General features: G+C 42.6%; 1 protein-coding gene across 10 annotated transcripts in view; it reads left to right on the top strand.

Moving 5' to 3' along the window:
• Nucleotides 1–22,422, top strand: part of Ctdspl (CTD small phosphatase like) — a 137,953-nt gene extending 115,531 nt beyond the window's left edge. For 4 of the 10 annotated variants that reach the window (XM_004854263.3, XM_004854265.3, XM_087181370.1 and 1 more), the window contains 5 exons: nt 1,550–1,651; nt 4,940–4,996; nt 8,497–8,589; nt 11,344–11,529; nt 18,720–22,422. In XM_004854263.3, the coding sequence (XP_004854320.1) occupies nt 1,550–1,651; nt 4,940–4,996; nt 8,497–8,589; nt 11,344–11,529; nt 18,720–18,845 (564 nt within the window). In that variant the 3' untranslated portion in view covers nt 18,846–22,422. Of the gene's footprint in view, nt 1–1,549; nt 1,652–2,828; nt 3,671–4,671; nt 4,861–4,939; nt 4,997–8,496; nt 8,590–11,343; nt 11,530–18,719 lie in introns of those variants that run through there. The other 6 variants (XM_087181371.1, XM_087181372.1, XM_021266091.2 and 3 more) reach the window with 3 other exon arrangements.
• The last annotated feature ends 2,828 nt before the right edge of the window (nt 22,423–25,250 follow it).

Here is a 25,250-nt window from a genome sequence, read left to right as displayed (position 1 = left end):
AGGAGAGACTCTTTTCTGGGTCTCCGTGTTGCAGTCTAGTCTCCAAGGCACATCTCACCTTCCTTGCCAGTGCCACAGGATCAGGGAGGACTGCTTGGCCTTAGTTAGAGCTGAGGGAGTTGGAGGCCTTCAAGGGTGCTTCCTTCTGGATGGTGTTAGAAAAGAATGAAGCACACACTCTTACTAGAGAGAGACCCTCTAGAGTTTGAATCTTGTGCCCCACATGTAGCCTCTTCCTGGGCAGCCCCTCTCTGCCCATTGCTCTTGCAAATTTACCTAACCTGTCCATTGACTGTTTATGTTCACTATTGAACCAGCTAAAGTCCAAAATTAACCTTTGATCATTGACTAGTGTTCAGTTTAAAGGAAAAAAAGAAAAAAAAAAAAGGAACCTGCCACTTGAAAAAGAATACTTCTTGATTTCATGTTTTTCTTGTCTCACTTGATAAACTAAATTGTCTGTTCTTTAGTGGACAGAGACATTTTCTTGTGTTTTGTTTTGTATCAAATATTAAACAGAGTTTGACCTTGTTGGATAGAAAATTAACTGTTAACACTCAATATGCCACAAAGTAAACTAAAATATTTCAAATCATTTCTGGAATGAGGCAAGGCCCACAGAAATAAATACTCCAAAACTGAATGAGGCTGGCTGAAAAAACGTAGCATTTTATTAAATTTTTATGACTTTTCCATCACAAAATCAGAGGCAGTTACTCCAAAAACATAATTGGGTTCTCTGGTTAATGCACAGTATGTGGATTAAAATTTAACTTTCAGAGACACAGAATCCAGACAGTAAAAATGTCCATTCATTTAGTATTAGACCACAGCAGGGCAGGCATAAGGCTGCCACTGTACTTCAACCAGGTTTAGTTCTGTTTGCTGGCTTAAAGGTAACTTTTGGGTTGGATTTTGTTGGTGGGTCTATAGTTTCTCTTCAAGGGTTTGAAAATGTCGGGCCCGGGATTTAACTCAGTGGTGGTGCCACTGCCTGCTCCGCAAGCGCAAGGACCTGAGTTTGATCCCTGGTACCAAAAAAAAAAAGAAAATGTCAATCACTAAGAAAAAAATACATGGGTCTAAAATATATTTACATACCACAGTAAATTTCAAATAAAATATGACCCCAGGAAATGGGCCTACATAGTCAGAGTAGCTATTAAACACTTATTCTTATGTAATCCAATTTAATAATAACAACTGACACTCTATATGGGCCAGGCCAAATGCTGGGTGTTTACTGCCATTATAACAACCTTTCATGATATTGTTATCCCAGCTTATGACTAAGAAAATGCTAGAGCTGTTATTGAAACTCAGTTTTGTCTGATGCAAAAACCTTTACAGTAGTAAATCTCCTAACGGTTTGGTAAAACTTCAGTTGTAAGCTACATATTACTGTTGTTCTTAATAAAAATTATATGATGTACTTTATCAGGTATTTAAATCTTTGCTTTCGTTTATACCCTCTTAACATAATGTAATACAATGATAAGGGTATTGGTTTGTCTCTTACATAGAAGTAATATTTTTTTCCCCTCTTTAGCCACCAGCTAAATACCTCCTTCCAGAGGTGACGGTGCTTGACTATGGAAAGAAATGTGTGGTCATTGATTTGGATGAAACTCTTGTGCACAGTTCATTTAAGGTAAATCAACATAAAAAGCACTCTGTGCTCTTTGTGATTTGATAACAATTCCATTGAAAAGAAAAAATAAAAAGAATGAAATCTCAGCTGGGCGTGGTGGTGCACACTTGTAATCCCAGAGTTTGGGAGGCGGAAGCAGGAGGATCACCTTGAATTTGAGGACAGCGTGGGCTACATAGTGAGTTCAAGGCCAGCCTGAACTACATAGCAAGATTCTGTCTCAAAAAAAAAAAAAAAAAAAAAGGGCATCTCATGGTTGTTAGTATATAACTTCACTCTTCATAAAGAAATTCCAATAATAGCTGCTTATTAACCCAGGTGAATATTAACTAAAGTAGTTGAATATTAACATTTTAGTTTGGAAAAGAAAGTGCTGGGGCACCAATATCACTTAGACCTTGTTTTACTTCCAAGGTTTGAGTTTTTCAACACTAAACCCTCTAGAAATACTTTTCAGGTACACAGATAATTATTGTGCCCATGTCCCAGGACATATTTGTGAAGATAAACAGAGTACCTTGAGTTTTATTGGGAGTGGCAGAGAAAGCACTCTTGGAAATTGTTAGGTTCCTTGCTATGCTACATATGTTCCCAGATCAATTTTTGAAAGATGTGCAATTCTGAAGAAGTCTTCTAGAGCTGGTCACATCTGAACAGATTCAGTTATTTATTCTGATCATTTTCATGACAAGAGATTGCTGGGGTATTTTGTATGCTTCACAGCTAAAAGAGTGCCCAGTTTCATGCTTTCCTTCATGAAGGGTGCAAAGTTGCAGCAATGTCAATGTGAGCATCAGTCTTTCTTGTCTCCTTCCCCACTGTCCATCTCCCCAATAAAAATGACATGTTACCAAAGGGCCTCCATGCAGGAACAGTGGTGGATACACTACTAAGAAATGAGACGGTCATTTTTTAATATGGGATAGTTTAAAACAGGCAAATGATGAAGAAGTTTGGAATCAGGCATTGCTGTGTTGAGGAGAAGCATGTTTAAGATCCTGGTCCTGTTTTCCTTGGGTTATTTTTGGCAATGGAACTGCTCTACTATTGCTGTCCAGTTATACTGTATTCCTCTTCTATCCCCAGCCTGGGACTCCTCTTACTTTTCTGAGAGACATGAAAGGCACCATCTGTGATGGGGTGTGTGTCTCATATGAACCCTTGTCATTCCTGGCAGGTTGTATGACAAGCAGAAGAGCCATCAAATTTGCCTGAACACCTTCCTGCCAGAAACATCCTTCTTTGTGCCTACTTCTCACTGAACAGAGACCTTCTTTGACAGGACAAGGCCAGGAGGTTGTCTTTCAGTCCTTTGGAAAATGAAGGAGGAATAACACTGACCACTAGCAGTGAGACATGGCCTCATTCTGGCCCTGGGCATGCAGGGACCTCTTCATTCCCCAGCACTCCATGGGCTGAGCCCTTCCAGTGTTGGTCCTGGGACCACAGTGGCCTTGTGTCAGCTCATCTCTGGACAGCATTGGAAGTATTTTCTTCCTCATGGGCAAGTTTCTTGGGATTTTTTTCTAGTTCTTCTGGGGCAAAGCCATTCAGAGCAAGGATCAGTTGCTTTTGCACCATAGAGAGCATCCTCCGAAGCAGCTCTGGAAGGGTGGGTAATGCTGGCCAGACTGCCTGAGCTTACTGAGGGTTCCTGGCTCCACAGGCTGAGCTTTGGCAGCCGCTGTGTCTCCAGAGCCTGCTCAAAGAGCATCAGTGCCACAGCTTTAAACAGTGTTTCATCATTTCTTCCCTTCCCTGGCCTGCCTACATTTGCAAGCAGAAAATTTTTTAGTGTGTGATGTTTAATGTTCTGGGCATTTCAAAGCCTTTTGAGAATCTGAAAGCTGTGAACCCCTCCCCTTGAACATGTACAACTGAATGAAACACAGGCTTATGGACCCCAGGTTCAGAACCCTCCCTTCAGCATGCCCTCCTTTACAGCAGCATGTGAGAATAGTGTTTGCTGGAAACAGGGGAATGGTTGCATACTTTGTAGAATATTATTTCATAATTCAGTGTCCTGTGAGAGTTTCTTCCTTCAGTCGTCTTTTTTTTCTCTTTAGCATGATTCTGTAATTGAGTTGTAAAATTATAAAATATTGAACCCATCCTTGGCCTTCCAACCCTAAGTAAGTAAATTATAATCTTAAACCTCTGTAGCACTCTTACAGATTGTTTAGTAATGGTTTTACACCCTGGCATTTTCCACATTTTTTGAGTTTACATATCAAAGAAGAATGCTTGTATGTAGAGTAATGGGCTTAAAGGCAAATCCCAGTTCAAAGTTTTACCAGACTCCTTACCCCACAAGTAGAGTACCTATCTAGTGACCACCACACACATCTTGCCCTTGCCTCTGTCTCTCTTCTTGTCCCAAAGGTTTGCAGGCTGATGATTTTGTTGGGCCTGTTCATTTAAGTAATTTTCTACTAATTTGTGGAGTTCCATTTAGAACTCAATGTAAAATCTATCATTGAAACTATGATGACTGTGAAGAGTCATTTAATTTTTAAATGTTACTAGTGTTATACAAGAGTTATTTTCAGCATCTGGAAATTTCTGGATGTGCTGGATTTTGTGTTTCTTACAGCAGAGCAGCTGAGAGGGGGCTGGTTCTCCTTCCTCACTCCAACCTCAGGGCAGGAGGAGATGGTACAAGGCTACCAGTCAGGGCCTAAGATCACTAATTTTCAGGACTGAGTAGAGCCTTGGGCACTCATCAGACCCATTACTATAACTGAAGACCAGACCCGTTACTATAACTGAAGACCTGCTCCAGGTGGATCCTTGTGGCCTCCAGCTTCGCCTCATGTGTACTTGGCCCTGCTGTGGGTCCATGTGCAGGTATCTTCTGCCTAGCTACCCACACTGTGGGTCTGTGTCCAGATTGTCTTCCCAGTAGAACTGGCTCCTGGCCAACAGGCTTTCACCTCCCCTTGGTGGCCCAGCAGTGGTTCTCATCTTGGCAAGGCTCTGGGCAAGAGTTAGAGTTTCTGAGGAACCCCATTCTCTCCCAGGCTGCGCCACTTTTTGTGGTTGAGGCCAGGCAGGTGATCAAGAGGTTGGACCAGGATGCTGAAAACGTCACGACATTCAGAAAAGAAAAGAATGTGCTTTCCTGCTTGTGCTTATTTCAAGGAACCAAGGCATACTTCAACCATCCTTCTCCTGAACTGTTTTTTCAAATTATCAAAACATTGGTCCAGGCAAGCCTTTTTCTTGCTAAAATTTCCAACTTTATCTTGTTCTTTCAGATGTATTAATTGTAGTTTCTCTTCTCTTTAGCCTATTAGTAATGCTGATTTTATTGTTCCGGTTGAAATCGATGGAACTATACATCAGGTAAGAAATCAAAGCTAAATTTGAGTTGCAATGAGCGTTTTTAATAATTACATTTCCTGTGAACTTCACTTCTGAATTCCCATTTCAGTAATAATTTTATTCAATGCAAAAGCAGGCTGTGCATAATAAATACGATGATATTTCTTTTTCCCTCACTCACTTGAATTTGTTTTATACTGAGTTTATAACTAAAATTATGTCTTCATAAATATTAGATGTGGTTGCAAGTTCAAATAGTTCTTTGATTTGATACATTCTTTCAGAAGTTTCTGTATTCCCGACTGATTTAGCTTGATGGTCTAATTAATTTCCTCATGTAATTGCTTTTGGGTACTCTCTAGCAGGCAACAGGAAATGCCACAAGTCCCTCTCATGGTGGATTCTTGGGAAAAGGTGTCCATTTCCAGTGCCAGCTGCTACAGACTGATCTTACCATTGCTGCCGTTTTCTCCAGTGAATCTTTAGCAAATACTTAGCCCCAAAGGAAAAGGAGGGAAAGTATGAGCTTTTAGATCAGCAGGCTACTATGCATAAATATGCCATAGTCAACTGGCATGCATCATCTTTGTTCTTTCTGATTTTTTCCTTATCTGCATGAAGCTCTTCCATAAATAGCTGTATTTATGAACATATTGGAAACATTGTAGGAAAATTGGCCTTGGAGATTGGGGGAGGAGCTTTTGTCATATTTTATACAGGAATGATCTCACCAATTTCTTGTCAACTCCAAGGTCTTAAAGGGAAAGTATCTGGCCTCATATCCCAAGAAAGGAAACTCCTCTTGATATTTGGGTCACAGTAAGATGTCTTTCCTGAATAATGTCAGTAGTCTTTGGCTCTCAAGTCCAGGGCTTTAGAACTGTCTCAGCTTTGGACATCAGATGGTCTAGTCACCTCATTGCCCAGATAAGGAAACTGAAGCTCCACCAGAGAAAGGGTTTGTTCAAGGTCATACAATGGGAAGAATTAAAATGAGAATTCCGGTGTCCTGCCTTCTGGCCCAGGACTCTTTTCCTGATTCTTGGGTCCTCTGCCTCTCCCCCACCCACTCCTTGCTTTCTGCCCTGTTCTCCAGGAATCCCACCAGAAAGCAGTCCTGAGAAAAGCAGCTTTATCCATAGCATCTCCGCACGTCATCCTTTTAAAAGCCATCATGGAGCCAAAACTGCAAATACCTGGGCATTTAACATTTGCAAAAGTATCAACTGAATTAAGTCAGCATCTGAGAAGCAGTTAAGACTTCTGCATTTATTACCTTGGTTCCTGTCGCAGAGTGCTTTTGAGGAGACAAAGGAGTGCTGCCGAGTGGCATGGCAAGCATTAAGAGAGAAATTAATCCTTCCAACCTCGTAGCTGTGAGCATGACCAGCCTATAGGAGCCACCCCAGCTCTCCCAGCCTCCCTGTGGCTGTGCTTTGATTCACTTGGTAATGGACACCTCAGGGTCCCAGGGCTGGGGTGGAAACACTCTTTCGGGGAAGGAAGCCACAGGCACCAAGAGCAGGAGGACCAAGGCCCTGGCGAAGGCCGTGGCCTCGTTCAAGTAATCCAGGATAGGCTGTGCAGGTCCCAATGGGCCTATTCTTGGTTACTTGCACAGGGACGCGGGCCTGGACGCCGGCATCTGGGCCCAGGACCCTCCTCTCTGCCAGAGGCACCAACGCCAGAATTCCCAAATCAGTATCTTGTCCTTTGCATGTAGCAAAGCTTGCTTTCCAAACAATTCTCCTGGGGACACAGGAGCACAGGCTGCACCCATTTACTGGCACCAGCATCAAGAAGTCTCATGGGCAAAGTAGGAGCCAAGAGCCCCTGTAGCCACAAGTCCTGCCCTCCATCCTCCACCCCAACCTCCCAGCTCCTCACAACCATGTTGACACCCATTCTAGGACATCCCATTTCCCTGGGCCCTCCCTCCACCTGCAGCCACAGACCCATGCCCACCCCACTCTTTTGGCTAGTCATGAGTTTCCCACCAGTCCTGATCCTTCTAGTGCCTATTTCTGGCTCATTGAAATTAGTACCATGTAGAATTCCTCTGCCAGCAACCTGTCCTTCCATGTGGTGCGGACCCCCCATACCACCCCTCTACTACTTCTACAGTAGTCCCACCTGCTACATCTGCCGCTTGAAGTCCTGTGTGTGCTCACTCCAATGTGCTCCATCTTTAAGCACTTTCTCTCCCACCACCCTCCCCATATTCTTTTACTCCCTTGGATAGCTGGGCTATGGTCTTTTTTTTTAACATATTAGGTATTCTTAGGCCTCTAGGTCTCATGCTAGTACTTTCCTCTGGCTCCTCTTTTCATCCTTACTGGCCTGATGAAATCCTATTCATCCTTTGAGGTCCAGGCCAAATGTTCACTTCTGTGATTTCCTCCCCTTGAAAAGGGAGTTAATTAACTTCAATTTATCCTCATACTATTTTCATTATGCTATGTTCACTTTTAGACATTTTTGCATGTGTCTGCTCTAGACTGAGTCCTTCAAGGGCAAGGCCCATGTTTGACTCATCTGTGTAACTGCATCAGGCTGAGCATAGAGCTGCAACTCAGTAAATATGTTGAATTCAGTTTTAAAGAGTGGTTTATTTTTGTGAAGTGACTAATTTCAGATGGAATTTATTCAGGTTTTAATTGGTTCTTCCTTCCTTCTACTTCCTCTGTTCTCTCATTAGCTTTTCTATCTCCCAGTCTCCTCAGATTCCTTCAGGCTCCCTAGTCAGGAACCCATGTGTGAGCTAAAACCTGGATCCTTTATAGCCCTACCTGCTTTACCTGGCCTGGTCAAAGAGGTACAGAGTCTACCCATTCCAGAAAAGGCACTCTATCCCACTCTGCTCACAGGCCCCTCCTGATGGCTTGTTTTTATGTCCCAGGAGGAAGTTGGCTTCATATCCCTTGAAATGTCAATACATAGCCCTAGCAGAGTAACCTTCATGGTGTCAAGTAGGTGTCTTCCCCAGCTAACAAGCAAGACCTTTTTGGAGCTTTGCAAGACCCTTGCTTTTTAACCCCAGGCCTCTGGTGAATAGGAAGTACCATTCAGAGTAGAAGGTGGCAGTTGGAGCAGTCCCAAACCTCCTGGGAAGACTGCCAGAGCCATACCTCCAAAAGAGCAGCACCCAAACCATAGCCTGTGTTCATACAGGGCCTGACCCACAGCAGGTGCCAAGAAATACATGTGAAAATAAATGAGTAGTTTCACATTAACATGGCACAACTATTCCACTGACTACTCTCAAAATTCCCAAGACCCACAATACCACAGTCAGCTTCTCTTTCTCCTTTGGGAGAGTCATCTGCACTGAATTCAGACATGGAGTGTGATCTGAGAAGTATTGCATCTGACTTTGTAGTCAGGACTTCTGAATGGCATACACAGACCTGGCAGCAGGAGGCAGAGACCTTTGTGGCAGTTCTTTCTACAGAGGTCATTTGGGCACAGGCATCCCCAGTAACTGCTATGCCTGACCAGCTTGTTGTTTCTGCTGTTTGCAGGTGTATGTGCTGAAGCGGCCACATGTGGATGAGTTCCTCCAAAGGATGGGACAGCTCTTCGAGTGTGTGCTCTTTACTGCCAGCTTGGCTAAGGTGTGTCCTGCTCCCTGCTGCAGACTCGCAGCCTAGCATCTCAAGCCCTCTACTGCTACCCCCGATCTGTCAAGAGCCCTTTGTTAAGGTGGGGGAAGCTATTTTTATGGTGACAGGTTCCCACCCCAGATGGGATGGATGCAGGCCATGTGCACACTGCCAGTCTGAAAGGCTTCTGGTTACCATGGTGACAGGGAGCACTTAGAACAAATGTTCTGTGAAGTTGCTGTGCACAGAGGCTTTTGAAGTTTGTTGTCCATCGACAAGGAAATCATAAAAATGTCCAGAGTGACTGCAAAAGGATGACTGCATGCCATAGGCACACAGGACCCCTCTCATCCACTGATGGGCAACCAGATGTTGGAGGCTCCTGTGTCTTCGGTTTTAGCTTACACAGGTTAGCAAGAAGAACAAGTGAGAGACATGTCAGTAGTTTCTCACAGTCATAGGCTGAAGAGGGTGCTGACTCCACCCTAAGTTGCTATGCAATCTCAGATAAGTCACTTCTGGCACCTCAGTTTCTTCTTTAAGTGGGGATAATTCCAACTCCTCATGGAGTTGGATTAAATGAAATAGCACATGGAAAAGACAGCATAAAACATCACTCATATTCAGCAAATACTCAGTGAGCCATGTTCTACGTACCATGCTGGGCATTGTCACAGAATAAGTGCACCTGATGATCAGTATTTAGTATCATAAGCGTTAGTGGTAATAAAATAGTTCAGATATGCTTTGGTCTTATATCTTAGTATGAATCTCTGACCGAGAGTCTACACTGACTCTGGCCCAGTAGACTGGGTTTTTGTCCTCTCCAACTGTTTAAGGAAACTGGCAAGTTCCCAGGGCCCCTGATAGAGTTTAATCTCCCCCCTTCACAGATATAACGAGGTGCTGTGCTGTATTTAGGGCAGATAAAGTGGGTTCTTGCTTCTCCTCCAAGGCCATTGCCATGGCCATCTCCCAAACCCTGACTCTCATGGGGCCAACAGCTTCCACTTGTCTTCATGGGCACCTCGGGAACTCTTGAATGGCCCCCAAAATGAGTTTTATAGGGCCTAGGTTAACCATCGTCTTGTGTTCAGACCTGCTCCAAGGAATCATGCAGCAGCTTCTTCTGTGTGTTGGAGCTTCTGACTCTGGGGACCTGGATACAATTCTTTGCTGGCCGGGCATTCCATGCTAGGTCCATATCTATATTGGCTGAGGTGAGAGAGAACCCACCTGTACAGCATCCTGCCAGTGTCAACACCAGACTGCAGACCATTAGCTGCTAGGGCGGTAATCCAAAGCCTGGGCCTTATTTTTGCATACAAAAAAAAAGACTGGCCTCAAGGAAAATGTAGTCTCCCAGGAGTAATCTTTCAGATAAGTGGTACCAAGATGAATTATATCTGCAGCTTTGATGGGTCCTATAGTGCTCTGGGATGCTGAGGAACCTGAAGTAATAACCAAAGAAATAACCAGCAGGAAGATGGCACCAGTGTAGAAGACTGGAAGTTGTTTTTGATTTGTGCAAAATTGAAACACGTTTCCTTGGCATTATTCCAAGTATTCATGTAAACATCTTTGTTGGGTTTCTCTTCCTGGACTGCTCCCACCTGCCCATCCATCTGTCTCTCCAACCTGCTTCTCACTGTTATTCCAGCCTGGCTGAGCCAAGTTAGATCCAAAGTGCAGCTTCCCAGCCCCTTTCCTCCCTGAGGCCATGTTCTGCTGATGAGTGGTCACTCCTGCTCTGGGATCTGGGTTCAGCTCCATTCCCTGCCAGCAACACTGTGCAGTGGGCTTCCTTGCCTGCTACCCAGGAACCTCAAACTATGCAGGAACCCCACACTTGACAGTCAGATCCCTTTAGTATCTGCTTCTTTGTCATATGTCTCATCACCTCCCCCAGCAATATTTACTTAATACCTACTGTTTCAGGATAGACACTAGGAGTTTAGCAGGAGACAAAAGAGACAGAGTCCCTGCCCTCATGAGGCCCACATCATCACATCATTTCTTTGGCTGGAGTACCCTGACTCAGGTACTTCCCTGAAAGATAAGTGTCACCAACACCAGTGTCAATAATCATGAGGGAATTAGCCATCTTTTCTTGTCCAGAATGAGCCTCCTATAGCCCACCCACTTGGCTAGTCTCACCAGAATAGTGACCAAGCAGTCTCTCTACTTGGTCAGTAGGAGGTACAGCTGCTGTAAGACTGCCTTCCTCAGGATGCCCTTGAGGAGGAAAGGACTTTCCCATGGACTCGGCTGCTGTGTTCCATTGCTGGCCTTCCCATTACTGCACAAATGTTCTCTACCTCCCTGATAGAATCTCAGCCTCTCATGATTCCTCGGGTTTGCAGGACATGGCAGTGAGAAAAGTGGGCCCTACTTCAAGTGCAATAGGTAGACACAGTAAAGACTTTTAAGAAAGTGACATGATGGGACATATGTTTTCCAGTGGCCACTCTGACAGCTTTGAGGTAAAGACACTGAGAAGGAGGTCCAGCAGGAAAAGGGAGCCACTTAGGCCTGGCCTAGTGCAGAGCAATAGAGCTAGATAGATGTAGGTGGAGTCAGGATATTTTTGGAGGTGAAACTGACAAAAATTTCAGATGAATTCGATGTTAGAGAAATGGAAGAATCCAGTGCTCCCTTGTATACATGGAATATAACCAGGACCCTAAAACACTTGCAGTTATTTAAATCCCTTTTTAAAAACTTGTCTGGCTCTTGCTGACCTTCATTGTGTCACCTCCTGTCCAGTATGCAGACCCTGTGGCTGACCTTCTAGACCGCTGGGGTGTGTTCCGGGCCCGACTCTTCAGAGAATCCTGTGTTTTCCATCGAGGAAACTACGTCAAGGACCTGAGTCGCTTAGGACGGGAGCTGAGCAAAGTGATCATTGTTGACAATTCTCCTGCCTCGTACATCTTCCATCCTGAGAATGCAGTAAGTAGTCCCAAAGAAGGAGATGACAGGGCTTCATCTGAGCTCTGTCTTGCCATCCAACCACCACCTTTGAACACCTACATGAAAATGTCTCTGAGTCTTATCCTGGTGCAATCCAAACTACACCATGTAGCAGCTGCATGACACCAGCCAAGTTAATTAACTTCACTGGACCTCAATTGCCTCATCTGTCAAATCAGAACTCCAAGAATATTCATAAGATTGTTAGAGGATTCAATATGGCAATAGGTGAAAAGCACTTACAACAGTGCTTATGGCTGGTAAGTACTCAATAAGCACATGTCTCATTAACACTTGTAGTATTGTTGAAAAGGTTCATTTTGTTATTAACTCCTTAGAGCTAGCTGCTGCCCAGGACTTCATGATCCCTGTTGACTCAGGAGGTGTGGTTGATCCCTTCAATAAAAATATTTCTTAAACAAGAATGAATAAAATACTTAGTAAGGTCTTCAGATAAGAATGTCAGCTTTACCACCTCAAAATGATGTCTGAGAAGCACAAGATGGGAACATTTTCTACATGAAAATCCATAGGGTATGGCAGTATCTCAATGCCTACTTACCTAGGCACCACAATTCTCAGAACAGGGTGTCAGTACCCTCCCACCACCTACTTCCAGAAGAAAAGAGATCAGCCAGACCCACTGTTGACCACTGACTGCTCAGTTGCCACCACATGAGGCTCAGCTCAGACACTTTCCATGGGGAGCATGCCTCCTCCTAGGCACAGGCTTCTCAAGACTCAACAAAACCTGCAAAAGTCCCTTTCTTGAGTCCATTTACAAGAAAGAAAATGAATTCAAACTAGATTCAATTAGCTAGTGTGACGATATTACTTGAATAAACACTCAAAATGTATTATATTTAAATACATTCATTTTAATGAGTAAATCAAACTCAACATGTTATATTTGGCAATGTGTCTCTAAGAGATAAGGATTATTTTTTAATCATAATTCCATTATCACATCCAACACAACTTCTTACATAGTCTTATATCTATGTTGTATTCATATTGTCCGCATCATATAGAATATTTTTTTACATTTGAATTAGGATCCAAAGAAGGTCCATAAATTGCTTTGGATAATATATCTCTTGATTCTTTTGTAATCTTAATATTTCTTCTTTTTCTCCCTCTTTTGAAACTTCTATGCCATTTATTTTTGAAGATTTGATTATTTGTCTTATAGAAATGTCCTACATTTTGGATTTATCTATTTGCTGCCTTGTGGTGATGTTTGATTTTCCTACCACCCTATATCCTCTAAGTAATTAGACCTCTATTTACTACTTGATTGCATGCAGTTTCATTTTTCTTTTTCTCTTTAAAAAATAATTTTTCCATGAATATATCATGGATGCTGGGCATGGTGGCACATGCCTATAAGCCCAGCATTAGGGAGGCTGAAGCAGGATGATCACTGCAAGTTCAAAGCCAACTTGGGCTTCATAGTGAGTTCAAGACCAGCCTGAACTACATAGTGAAACCCTGTCTCAAAACACACACATGGCTGAGCCAATCCCAGCGCCCAGGAGGAGGCTCCCCAGCTGCCATTCCACCACTCCCATGGCAGAGGAGGTGAGCCAATCCCAGTGCCCAGGAGGAGGCTCCCCGGCCGCCATTCCACTGCTCCCAGGGCAGAGGAGGTGAGCTGCGCAGGCACTAGCAGCACCCCCCACCCCTGTGGAAATGACAAGACACATAAATAAGCCTTAAAAACAGACTTCCAGATCACCTACAGCAACCCCAAAGGGAATGAGGTGGAACACTCTGATACTCAACCACCTGAACTCCCTGAACTGGCAACAGAAGAGGATCTGGAAAAAATGACATCAGAAATTATTTCTCACATAACAGCAGAGATTGTGCCCGTAGTGCAAGACATGATTAATAAATCTAGAGAGGACACAGGTTGAAAAAATAGAGGAGCTGAGGAATATGATGGAATCCCAACATAGGAAATAAATGGAATCCATAAAACAGATACAAACAGATTTCCAGGAGATTAAAACCTCCACTGAGACACAGCAAAATGAACCAGTGTGAGGACAGAATTTCAGATATAGAAGATAAGATTGCAATTAGTGACCAGGAAAAGAAAAATTGCTTTAAAAATATAAGGGACCATGAGAAATCAATCCAGCAGCTGCTGGGTGATGCAAAGAAGAATAACATAAGACTGATTGGAGTCAATGAAGAAACAGGAGAGAGTGCAGATAATATAAAAAAAACTGTTGACAGAACTGATGACAGAAAACTTCCCAAGCAGGGGGAAAGAACTTGACATACAGATAAGTGAGGCATACAGGACTCCAACTAGCCTTGATCAAAAAAAAGTCTACACATAGGCATATAATAGGATTACAGGAACCCAACTGAAGAACAAAATTCTACAAGCAGTGAGAGAAAAGAAACAAATCACATACAAAGGAAAGCCCATCAGAATCACGGCAGACTTCTCAGTGCAAACCCTCAAGCCAAGAAGAGCTTGGAGTGATGTATTTCAAGCCCTAAAGGAAAACAGCCTCAAACCCAAATTGATGTATCCTGCAAAACTATCTTTCAAAATGGATGGAGAAATAAGATACTTTCATGATAAAAAGCACCTTAGGAACTTCATGAATACCCAACCAGCACTCCAAAAAATTTTAGACAATACCCTAGGAAAAGACAATGAGGATCACAACCCCAGGAAATCCAGCAGAATGAATCCATTGGGCATGACAAATTAAACGCAAAGGGGGAGAATTCAACAAAAAGAAAAAGTCATGACAAGGCTTTTAAAACTTTGAACTTCATCTCCCTAATGAGTGTATAATTCAATCTTGTTATTGTACTGATTAGTATTTTTCTGATTCCAGTGTTGCACACTTTTCCTTATGCTGTACTGGCTATTTATCATCTTGTGTCTACTTTTTAATTGGATTGTCTATTAATGAGCTGTAAGTTCTTTATATGTTCTAGTCATAGGTTATATGCACTGTAAATATGGTATGTTTAAGGACTACTTTTCATTTTCTTAATGATATCATTTAGAGTTTTAAATTTTGATGGAATCTCATTTATCAGTTTTTTCCTTTTATACATCATGTTTTTTGTATCCTAGGAAGTTCTTGCCTACCCTAAATTCATAAACATTTTCCCTTATAGTTTCTTCTTAGTTTTATAGTTTTAGTCTTTCATATTTAGGTTCATAGATCCTTTCAAGTTATTTTTATGTATGGAAATAAAGGGTTCAGGTTAATTTTTTATATATGGATACCAGGTGTTTTAGAGCTATTTGCTGAAAACACTTAACTTTTCCTCTGCTCTTGAGTTGTTTATATTCTATAAAATGCTAATGTTAAATAATCTTTCAAAACTCAGTTGACCATATATGAGTAGTTCTATTTCTAGATTCTCTGTTTTATTCCAGTGATCTATATGTCTTTCCTTACACCAACATTGCCTTGATTACTGTAGCTTTAGAGGAACTCTTAAAATTAGATACTAAACGGGCTGGGGATTAAGCTCAGTGGTTCTGGTACCTGCCTCGCAAGCGCAAGGTTCTGAGTTCAATCCCCGGTATCAAAGTTAGGTACTAAACGTCTTCCAACAATGTTTTTTTTTCTTTTTCTTTTTACTTTTCTAGGTCCTTTGTGCTCCTACATAACTTTTAAATTTCAATATCCAATTCTTCATTTATAGCAAGTATACACAGACCTGAATTTTTATATATACCTTGTGTTTTCTAGTCCTGCTAAATTCAAATACAAGTTCTAGGATCTCCTAGAGATTTCTTAGTATTTTCTCTGTAAATGATCATTTCATCTAGATATAAAGAGTTTGCTTCTACCTTGCCAATCCTATCCTAATTGTGTCATTATATTGCCAGACTATTTTGGCTTAGGCCTATGTTTCAAAGTTTAATAGACAGATGAAAATTAGGCATATCTGCCCTTGTTCCCCAACTTAGGGAGAAAGCATTGTATCTTCTCCATTCATATAAGGTGTTTTCGCTGGAAGTATGGAGTACATGTCTTTGATCCATTGAGAAGGTTCTGTTCCACTTCTAGTCTCCTGATAGCTTTTACCATGAACAGCTGTAGAATTTAGTCCAATACTTTTTCTCCAACTAGTGACAGGATAATATGGCTTTTTCCTTTCCTCTGTTAAAATGATGACTTTTGGAGGTGGATCTTCCAATGCTGAACCAACACTACCATCCCTATAATAAAACCACTATCTACATACTGCCATATGTGACTTCTAATAGTTCGTTTTGTTAAACAAATTTCTATCTATGTTCATACTTTTTTCTTCTATTGTCTTTATCCAGTTTTAGGATTAGCGCAATGTTGATTTCCTAAAATGAGGGGAGAAGTGTTCCTTCTTTTTTCTGCTTTAAATGTTTGATATAATTTATCACTTAAAATGTATACAAGCCTATTGTTGTCATATAGGTAGGTTTTCAAGCTAGGAATACACTTTCTTTAATAGGTGCTATTCAAATTTTATATTTCCTCCAGAGTTAGTTTCATTAATTTGTCCTCCAAGGTACTTCTTAGAAGTTGTCAAATTTATTTCAAAACAGATTTTTGTAATATGCTTTCTATATCCTTTTAAATTCTGTAAAATCTGTGGTAATGTCTCCTAGATCTTGATATTATAATTTTTAAAATGTATACTTGATATTGTGAAATAGGAAGAAAAGGCCTAAAGGAGCAGGGGAAGTAGGAGGGGTAGGGGAAGGGAAAAAAGGGAAAAGAAAAAATATGAGAAAAGGAAAAAAATGGAAACAAAGTCTTTGCAAATGGGGAAGGGTGGAGCGGGTGAAGGGAGGGCAGGGGGAGGGGGAAAAAATAAGAACCAAGATACTCATGTAATGGTACAAGATCCCAATGATGAATGTAACTATTTTATACCCAAAATGTACCAATAAACTTAATGGGAACAACACACACACACACACACATAAGAATATACCATCGGTGATATTGCATTCATCCTGCGGAATCACATAAGGAAACATATGATGTCAGATTGCCTCATTTTAAAAGATTTAAAGTTGATCATTGGGTTCAGCTGTTATTAGCCTGATCCAGCCATTATAAAGATCCCCATTAACTTTTCACCTCATAATTATAGCAGTTGTTAGTGATCATTGCTTGTATCCACCATTTCATTGGGAATTGCAAAATGGTGATTTTTTTAAATCCTATCATTCTCTTTGCCTTTATTGGCCTGATTCAGAGAGAGAGAGAGAGAGAGGGAGGGAGAGAGAAGAACTTGCCCTCATCAGCTATTTGTTTACCCTAAAATACAGTTTGAATGTCTGAATAGAAAGGCAGAGTATAAAAGTCTTCGTTCTTTTTCTTTTATTCTCCAGTTTCAGATTAATGAATTGGTGATCTGGCAATCTATAGAAGGAGCCAGTGAATTTTAGTGTTATATGAGCTCATACATTTGTTACAATCCAATACATTTATTACTCTTTTTGATGCTTAAGTTTTACCTTTGAGCCAGAAGTCCCCTTCAGATAGCTTCCTTGCTGTTACCAGATGTCTCAGGCTTGGGGCTGGGGGAATAGTTCAGAGGTAGACCACATGCTTAACATTTGAAAGGCCCTGGTTTCAATCCCCACCGAACACCGAAAAAAAAAAAAAAAAAAAAAAAAAAGACCTTCGAGGCTCTTCCTAAACATTTCTTGCTTCAAGCATGGAATCAGCCATTTTTCTACAGAGCTTGCCTCCTCGTAGTAGAAATAGTATTTGGAGACCACAAATGGATGGGCTTTCATTGCTACTAGATGGGCTTTCATTGCTACTAGAATGTCTTTTACTCCTAGCTATACTGCAGGTCAAAGCTAAACAATACATATTTTTTGAAAGAAAACTAAATAATTAATTCATACTGGTTTTTCCAATTTAATATGAAGGTAACAGTTTTCATTTAACTTCTTTGTTTTTTGTATTTAAATCTTTTATGCCGAAATGCTTGATTCCTAGGGTTATTAACATAATTACAAATTTGAATATGGAATATTTTAAATAATTTCAATCATACTAATATTAATTACTGATGATACAAATTGAGTCTTTTGGAGAGCTGTATAGTCAGGTACCATGTTTTAAAATCACTTAATCTCTGTGATCATGTCACCAGCTTTAAATATACTTAGGTTCATTTTTTTTGGTACCAGGGATCGAACTCCTTAGGACCTTGTGCTTGCAAGGGAGGCAGCAGAACCACTGAGCTAAATCCCTGTCTGTAGGTTCACTCTTTTAATTACTTTACTTAATGGTTTTATTTTAATTTTGATAATGGTTTTATTTTTATGTTGGTTTCAACACCAAAACTATCAGTGAGGATACATAAATCTTTTGTCTATTTCTGTCCTCCTCCATTCTCTCCCCTTCCGCTAGGGGGTGCTCATTTTTCTGTTAATCTTTATTTATTTTTCAAAATTACATAATGAATTTTTACGTTTCTAAATGGTCTTTAGGTTTGTAAATGAGCCAGAATAACTACTTTTAAACCATTTTGATTTCCTTGAATTTCTTTAAAATTTCTTCTTGGCACCTCTGGGTACTACCGATCTGACCACCACACCTTACTCCTTGGGCTAAAACTAAGGATATATCCTGCCTTTGCTTGTGGCTTCAGAATACCCTGAAACTTTGTACTTCTACTTTTCCTTGCTCACCACTGAGCATGGGAAGAAATATTCTACTTCCGTTTGCCATGCAGCATAGCACAGTGACCCTAAGAGGAAGCCTCCTGTGTCCAGACATGGACTCACTGGTATCCATGGCTGACACGTAACCTCTGGGTCCATGTACTCTAAGGTGCAGGAAACTAACTTGGTACAACGAAGAGATTTTTTTTGAAACTGAGAAGTAAAAAGGCTAGCTCCCTGCTCTGGCCATCTTTTCTGTGGGTGGAAAACAAAATACATAGATGCACACAGGCTGGGAACACTTTGCCTCCCTGAATCTCCCAAATCATGTAGCTTTGAGTTGACCTTGGTTGGAACACAGGAACAAACAAAATGATGGTGATGATGATTACTAGATAGCAGTCCTTCTTTCCAAAGAAAATGATAAAAACCCGGGGACCCCGTTAGGTTAAGAACATCCTATCCCTTGGATACAGCTCTGCTGCCTCTTCCACACACTGTCTTTCAGGTGCCTGTGCAGTCCTGGTTCGATGACATGACAGACACGGAGCTGCTGGACCTCATCCCCTTCTTTGAGGGGCTGAGTCGTGAGGACGACGTGTACAGCATGCTGCACAGACTCTGCAATAGGTAGCCCTGGCCTCGGCTGCCTCCGCCTGTGCACTCTGGAACCTCTGGCCTCGGGACCTACCTGGCCTCAGCTCCCTCAAGCTGATAGTGAGGAGACTCCATGCTCCAAGCCACAGGGTGAATGTGGCCATGCCTACCTGATTTGTTTTTAAGAACAGAAACAACTATTTTAAAAAAGAACTCTTTTAACACATTTCATAAAGGGACATGCATTTTACTGGATTTGCTTTTCTTAAAACATACCAAAAAGAAAAAAATGGGAAAAAAAAGCTTGATATCTATCAGACTTCTTTGAACTGTCCTCCCCTCTAACCAGACAACCTGTCCCCTTCTTCCCCAGCTCCGAGCAGCTGACCCAACTCAGAATCTCTTTCCTACAGGATGAAGTGCCTTTTTGAATGTTATTTTAAGCTGAGAGTTAATTTTTCTACACAACATATTTCCAAACATCTTTTAGTCTTTTATTATCTTAGATACTCTAAGAAGATGAACATGACAATTTTCTAGAGCCTGTTAGTGTGTGTGTGGTGGGGTGTGGGGTAGTGAGGGAGGGGAGTGAGTCATAGGAACCCGTCTCCCAACAGGTTCAGCTTTGCTCTGACCACCTGTGGCATGTTCCAGGCTCAGGCTCCCATCAGTATGAGGGGTTTTTTGTGACTATGTCCTTGTCCGCACTCATTTATAACCCATTTTGGAATGTATCTGCAGTTGTATGGCTCAACACTTTAGGAAACAATTGGTTCTTTTATATTATGATTTCTGATGGTGACAAATTTGTCTTGAGGTCACATTTTCCCCTTGAAAAGTGACATCATGTCACTTGTGCTTTCACACTACTGCCATACTTCCGTGTGTTTTTTGTTCTGTTGTTATTGGTTTTGGTAGAACAGTTACAAGAAACCCTAAAACCCTTGGATATATATTTTTTTAAAGGCCTGTTTATTGATTTTTTTAAACCTTTCCTTTCGAAAAGCTGGATACACTTGGAGCTGTTTGGGAATTTTCTTTGCTGCTACCACGCTGCCACCAAATGGAATTGACCAGAGGCTGTTACACTGTTCTTTGCCACTGTGCCTATGCTCAGAATATGCTCACTGCTAAGCTACAAACTTGGACAGGGTCAGAAACAGGTGTCCCACCCCATTGCAGACTGTACCACCTGTCTCCCTTCCCTGGTACTGCTGCCAGGAATGCAAAAGGATACAAAGGCAAAAGGGCCAGAGCACCACACAGATTTGATGTTAATCTTAACCTGCAGTCGGCATCAGATCCCGTGATAAGCTGGCTGTTCTCTCTGGAGAACCTGTGGCCTCAACCAGGCACCAAGCTGACATGGCCTAAGTTCATCTCTGGTCGTCATCTTAGAAGCACAGGCTGTTTTGAGCCCAAGGTTGGGTAAGCCTGTCTAGATGTGAAACTCATCACTTCAGACTAGGAAGAAGGGCTCCTCCTCTGAGCCTGGGCTCTCCTTGCAGCCTTTCCCAGTTTGGTGTTTAAGCAGTGCCATGTTCCTTGTTTGACAACAAGATAGTGTATAAAGTATTGCTCTTCAAAATAATTGAAAAGAACCCTCTTGTGTGGGCACCATTGCCTTAGTCCTCTGTGGGTTAGGTCTCAGCCAGAGTTCTGGTGGGAGTGACTGGCACTAGCAAGACTTGAAACTGGAAGTCAAAGTAAAATTTCTTTTCTTTTTTTATTGCTTTCATTCACAAAATAATGAAGCCAGCTGCCAATCATGCCCGCCCAACAGCACTTTGGTCTGTGGGCTCCTGTGCATTCAGAAGAGAAATATTCAGGGGTAACCAGATCTCCCAACATTCTGAGTGTTACAAACCCAGTAATCCACATGCCAATTAAAATAGAAATTTCCCCTTTATAGGCATTATCACAGATGACAATTACATGGCCGATCTGCATATGCCACAAACCTTTATTTGGGAACCAGTCATTAAATGACCCCGCTGCCTTAAATGTCTTGAATGTTGCAGTCAAGTGTCTATTATGTGTTGATGTCCACATGAAACTAGGCCCTAATGAGAGCCTTAGACCTTCACCCATGCCTCCTCCTGTGTTGGCATCACAAAAGGCCAACACATAAGAGGGGCAGAGAGGATGAAATTCCAGAATGTTTCAGGGGAAGCTAGCCTAGGAATAGTGTTCCACTTCTGACAGGTGGAATGAAAACATGTGGCAGACTTGAGCCAGACCCTTCACCTACTAGTTCCCGCATCTGTGAGCGCCCTTGTGCTGCTGTTGCACTAATCCATTGCAGAGCTGATGGGGAGGGAGCCCAATCCCCGCCACCACAGACACAGAATGTCTTGGGAGGGCCACCAGAGCCTCTGAGGGTTCTGCAATCTGTGCACCTTATTGGACCACACTCCAAATTTGAGTTTTTATTTTAACCCTTGATTCTGCTTTATGTACATAGTTGAAATATCTATATATTTTTAATCACCTACATGTAAATAAAGCAATAGAATTCTAACATTAAGGCCAAGAAATGAGATAAATGTTTAGGGTTTTTTTTTAATGGTAAATACGGGTATTGTTTTTGATTCTTACCTTTTATTAAATTTTGGGCTTTAAAACCTAATGAAACCTATTAGCTATTCTCTGTGCCATATATTTCCCACATTACCAGAATACTCCAGCTCTTTAGCCAAAAGAGAAGTCTGACCCCATGAGTTTCCATGATCCTCTCAGTACCAGGTTAAAATGTAGTCTCCTGGACATGTGTGCTTTACATTAAGATATGGGACAGGATTCCTTAGGTTCATGGGCTTCAACCCACCGTGATGTTATCACATCTCTAGCCAGGCCTTGAGTTGGGGGTAACCGAGAATTCCTGATGATGGTAATGCTCCATCTTCCATTTGCTCTGGAATCCTATGTGTTGGTCTGTGGTTTCACACACTAGCTATTTGTAAACAGTGCATTTGTATACTAATAAACACCACCTGTCATGGTTGATGGTCAGTGGGGAAGCTCCTTTGACATGGTAGTTTTGATGAGATGACTTCGAGGACATGGGGATGCCCTAATGACACTGACTTCTTGTGGTTACAGCATTTGAACTTCCAGTGTAAAAAAGAAGTCTGTAAGTCTATAACTTGGCAACATTTTACAATCCTGTATTTTAAAGAAGGCTTTCTAATAAAATCCAGAAACACACAGCCCTATGGTCAAATACTCAAGATATTTGTGCCTCTGCTTTTAAAGGTGCTGTGCTAGACAGTTGGCATGCCAGGGTTTGAGAAGAGTGGATGGCTTCATGTACTTGGAATTACATGTGCAAAATTGGCTGGCTCCCTCTGTTCCTGTTTTACTGTAAATCTGATCATGTCTGTTCCTGATCCATTTTCCCAGGAGCTTCTCTGCAGACTGATACCCCCTCCCAATAGTGGAGATGTTGATGTCTAGTAGTTATGGATGTCTACTGGACATTTGAATGTGATAAACAATCCAGCATTACTTGGGAAATACTACATGTGGAATGTGCACGTTTCCAGGGATGAGTATTGTCAATCAAGAGGTTTGTAATGATTTCCTTCCTGCCAAAATAAACACATGAAACTGCCCTCTCTTGTGGATGGACTGCTCCAGTGGCAGCGCCTCTCTTTCCTCCATTCTGTCTCATGCCAGCACATTGGCTGTCCTAGGGTCCCCAGTTCTGGAGAGCAGTGTCCTTGAGAGTTAGGCTGCAGGACTCTAGGAGCCACAGACCATGGCTAGGGGCAGCCGAAAAACCATCCTGCCCAAGTTGCCTGTCACCAGAAAGGTAAAGAGTATTTGGCCCCCTGGCTTCCTCTCTCCAGACAAAGCAGTCTGGCTCACCATCCTCTCATAATGACTCCAGCCCTGCCAACAGGCTTGCAAATACAGTGTGAGAGAAACTTACCCCTAAACCATAAGAGCCACAGCCATTGTGTGTGATGCCTAAACCCATAGCCTTTAGGCCCAGTAGCTAAGATGATGTCATTACCAGAAGCAGCAAGACCAAGGAATCAGTAAAAGACTATGGATATAGCAGATTGCTTTCTCACAGCAAGACATCCTATAAGCATCATCCTCAGACTGCCTGTGTTCATGAAGGTAAGAAGAGCTTCAAGGCTCCTCTGCTCAAGACTCCTGGCAGGGACATGGACGTGGCTTCCCCAATCTCCTGACTCATAATTACACCTAATTCAGATACCAGAACACCAGTGTCCGTGATCTCTTCAGACAGATCACATCCTCATTTTGTGGATGAGAAAACCATAGCCTCTGAGACAAAGCTCTGCAATCTGTCCTCGGATACCTGGGTTCTGCCAGCGTGTATAGTTGACCCACCATATCCCAGGGTTCTACATGTGCGGATCAGACTGATCACACATCAGAAATACTCAGGATAAAAATCCCATCAGTCCTGGACATGTACAGATTTTTTGTCATGATTTCCTAAACAGTGTAACAACTATTTACACAGCATTTATATTAGGTGTTACAAACAAGAGATCATATGCAAAAAGGACAACATTTTATTTACGGGACTAGAGCATCCATAATTTTGGAATCCAAGGGGGTCATACACCAAATTTGCCTTAGACACCAAGGAACAACTATATATTCATCCCCAGCCACCCAGGATGCAGTCTCTGTAGCCACGGATAGTCTGTGCTGTGCCCTAGGTACCCTCTCCTCAGAGTGGAGCAGCTGGCTCACCAGAGAGAAGTCAGTCCAGCTTCCCTGATTCTCATTCCTTGGCTATGTCCTCTGCCACTGTCTTTCCTTCATGCTACTCCTTTCTCTCACCCTCCTCTCTCCTTCTCTGGCATCAACCCCATACCCCCACCTGCTTCACACCTTAGCGTACAAGCAATAAATGGCTGTAAATTGTGGCAGCCCTGAGACAGGTGTCGTAGGGAGACTCCACAGATGGGAGAAAAGGAAACAGGTCATCAAGAGTGCAGTTATGAGAGACTTGGGCACACTGAAATTTCCCCTCCCAATGTTTCTAGTTTGAGCAAAGATCATTTGTATTATAGGACCAAACAGGAGGACACCAGGAGGCTGGGAAAAGGCAGCCTTGGAACCATGGTACAGTATCTGATGGCCAGTCTGTTGAGCTTATGAATAAGGAATGCACTGGGCATGTGTAGAGTCCCCAGAGTAACTGGGAGTGTTTGAGTGGTGAATCTCTTATGCTGCGCTAGAGATACCAATAGCTGTGAATCTGCAGGCTGCTCGAAGCCCAGAGCCACCAACTGGCAAAGTCACCAGCCCGACCTCTGAGAACAGATCAACAGCCTCCCACACACCAATCAGGTAGAGGATGTGCACCCCAGTGATGTTTACCTCTTACACCTCCAGCTCCAGCACACACACACACACGAATCACCTGAGAGCTTTTAAAGATACAGATTGTGCACACACCTGCAATCCCAATATTTTGGGAGGCTGAGGCAGAAAGATCATAAGTTCAAGTCCAGCCAGGGCAATTTAATTGAAATCCTGTCTCAAAAAATAAAAAGGACTACAGCTGTAACTCAGTGCAGAGCCCTGGGTTCAATCCTCAGTTCAATAACAACAAAAATGGATCTCTTAAGTCCACTACCACCACTACTTAAATTCAGGTATCCTAGGGTGGTGGCTTGCATCATGCTTTTAAGTGCCCCAATGATGCAAGTGTGTGGTGAAGGCCGAGAACTACCCTTAACGGCCCACAGTTTGAAGAGCAAGCTCCTCAAAACTGCTCCAGGCCTGATGCTTAGGAATAGCAAAGGAGCTATGGGGACTTTAGGGGATTGAAATGTGTTGTTTTCTCTGAAAGATCTGTCATATATGTTCATTGCTAAAAGTTAGGGAAATCCAGAAAAGAACAGAGAAAGCCCCAGCTGGACACTGGGAGCCTTTCCCAAGGCCAGGGGGAGGAAAGTGCCTGGTAAAAGCTCTCACTGGCTGACAGCACCCTGTTCTTACATGGACACAGAGACCAGAGTGTATACCCCCACTGCACCCTGGAGCCCACAGCAGTGTCCACCAGGAGCAGAACACAGCTGTGTTCCCTCCCTGAGATGTAGGTGACTGTTCTGGCCCAAGCTGTGTCCTGTTGTACCACACAGCCCCTGCTGTGGTGGCAGGGCAGTGGTGCCTCCTGGCAGTTTCGTCTTTGATCTGCCCTAGCACTCTAGGGTTCCCACAGTATCCTCAGGGTGTCCTTCCCAAGTGGAATGAATCACTGCCTGGTCTACAGCTTGCAGCCAGACCTGGGAGCCCCTGGGTGCTCTGCCTACTTCAGGGGAAGGGCCAGGGTGACTGCAGGCAGTGGGCCTCAGGACTGAAGTCAGCACCTCCTCCCTCCCCATGTCCCTGGGATGCAGGAGTGGCAATGTTCTGCATCTGCTGGGGAGGGACTGAGATGAGCTCT

This window comes from Heterocephalus glaber, unplaced genomic scaffold (genome assembly GCF_053883595.1).
Source record: "Heterocephalus glaber isolate CG9 unplaced genomic scaffold, H.glaber_assembly_v1.0 deba00001472, whole genome shotgun sequence".
Taxonomy (NCBI): Eukaryota; Metazoa; Chordata; class Mammalia; order Rodentia; family Bathyergidae; genus Heterocephalus; species Heterocephalus glaber.
Note: the sequence above shows the minus strand (reverse complement) of the source record. Positions and strands in the feature narration are given on the sequence as shown.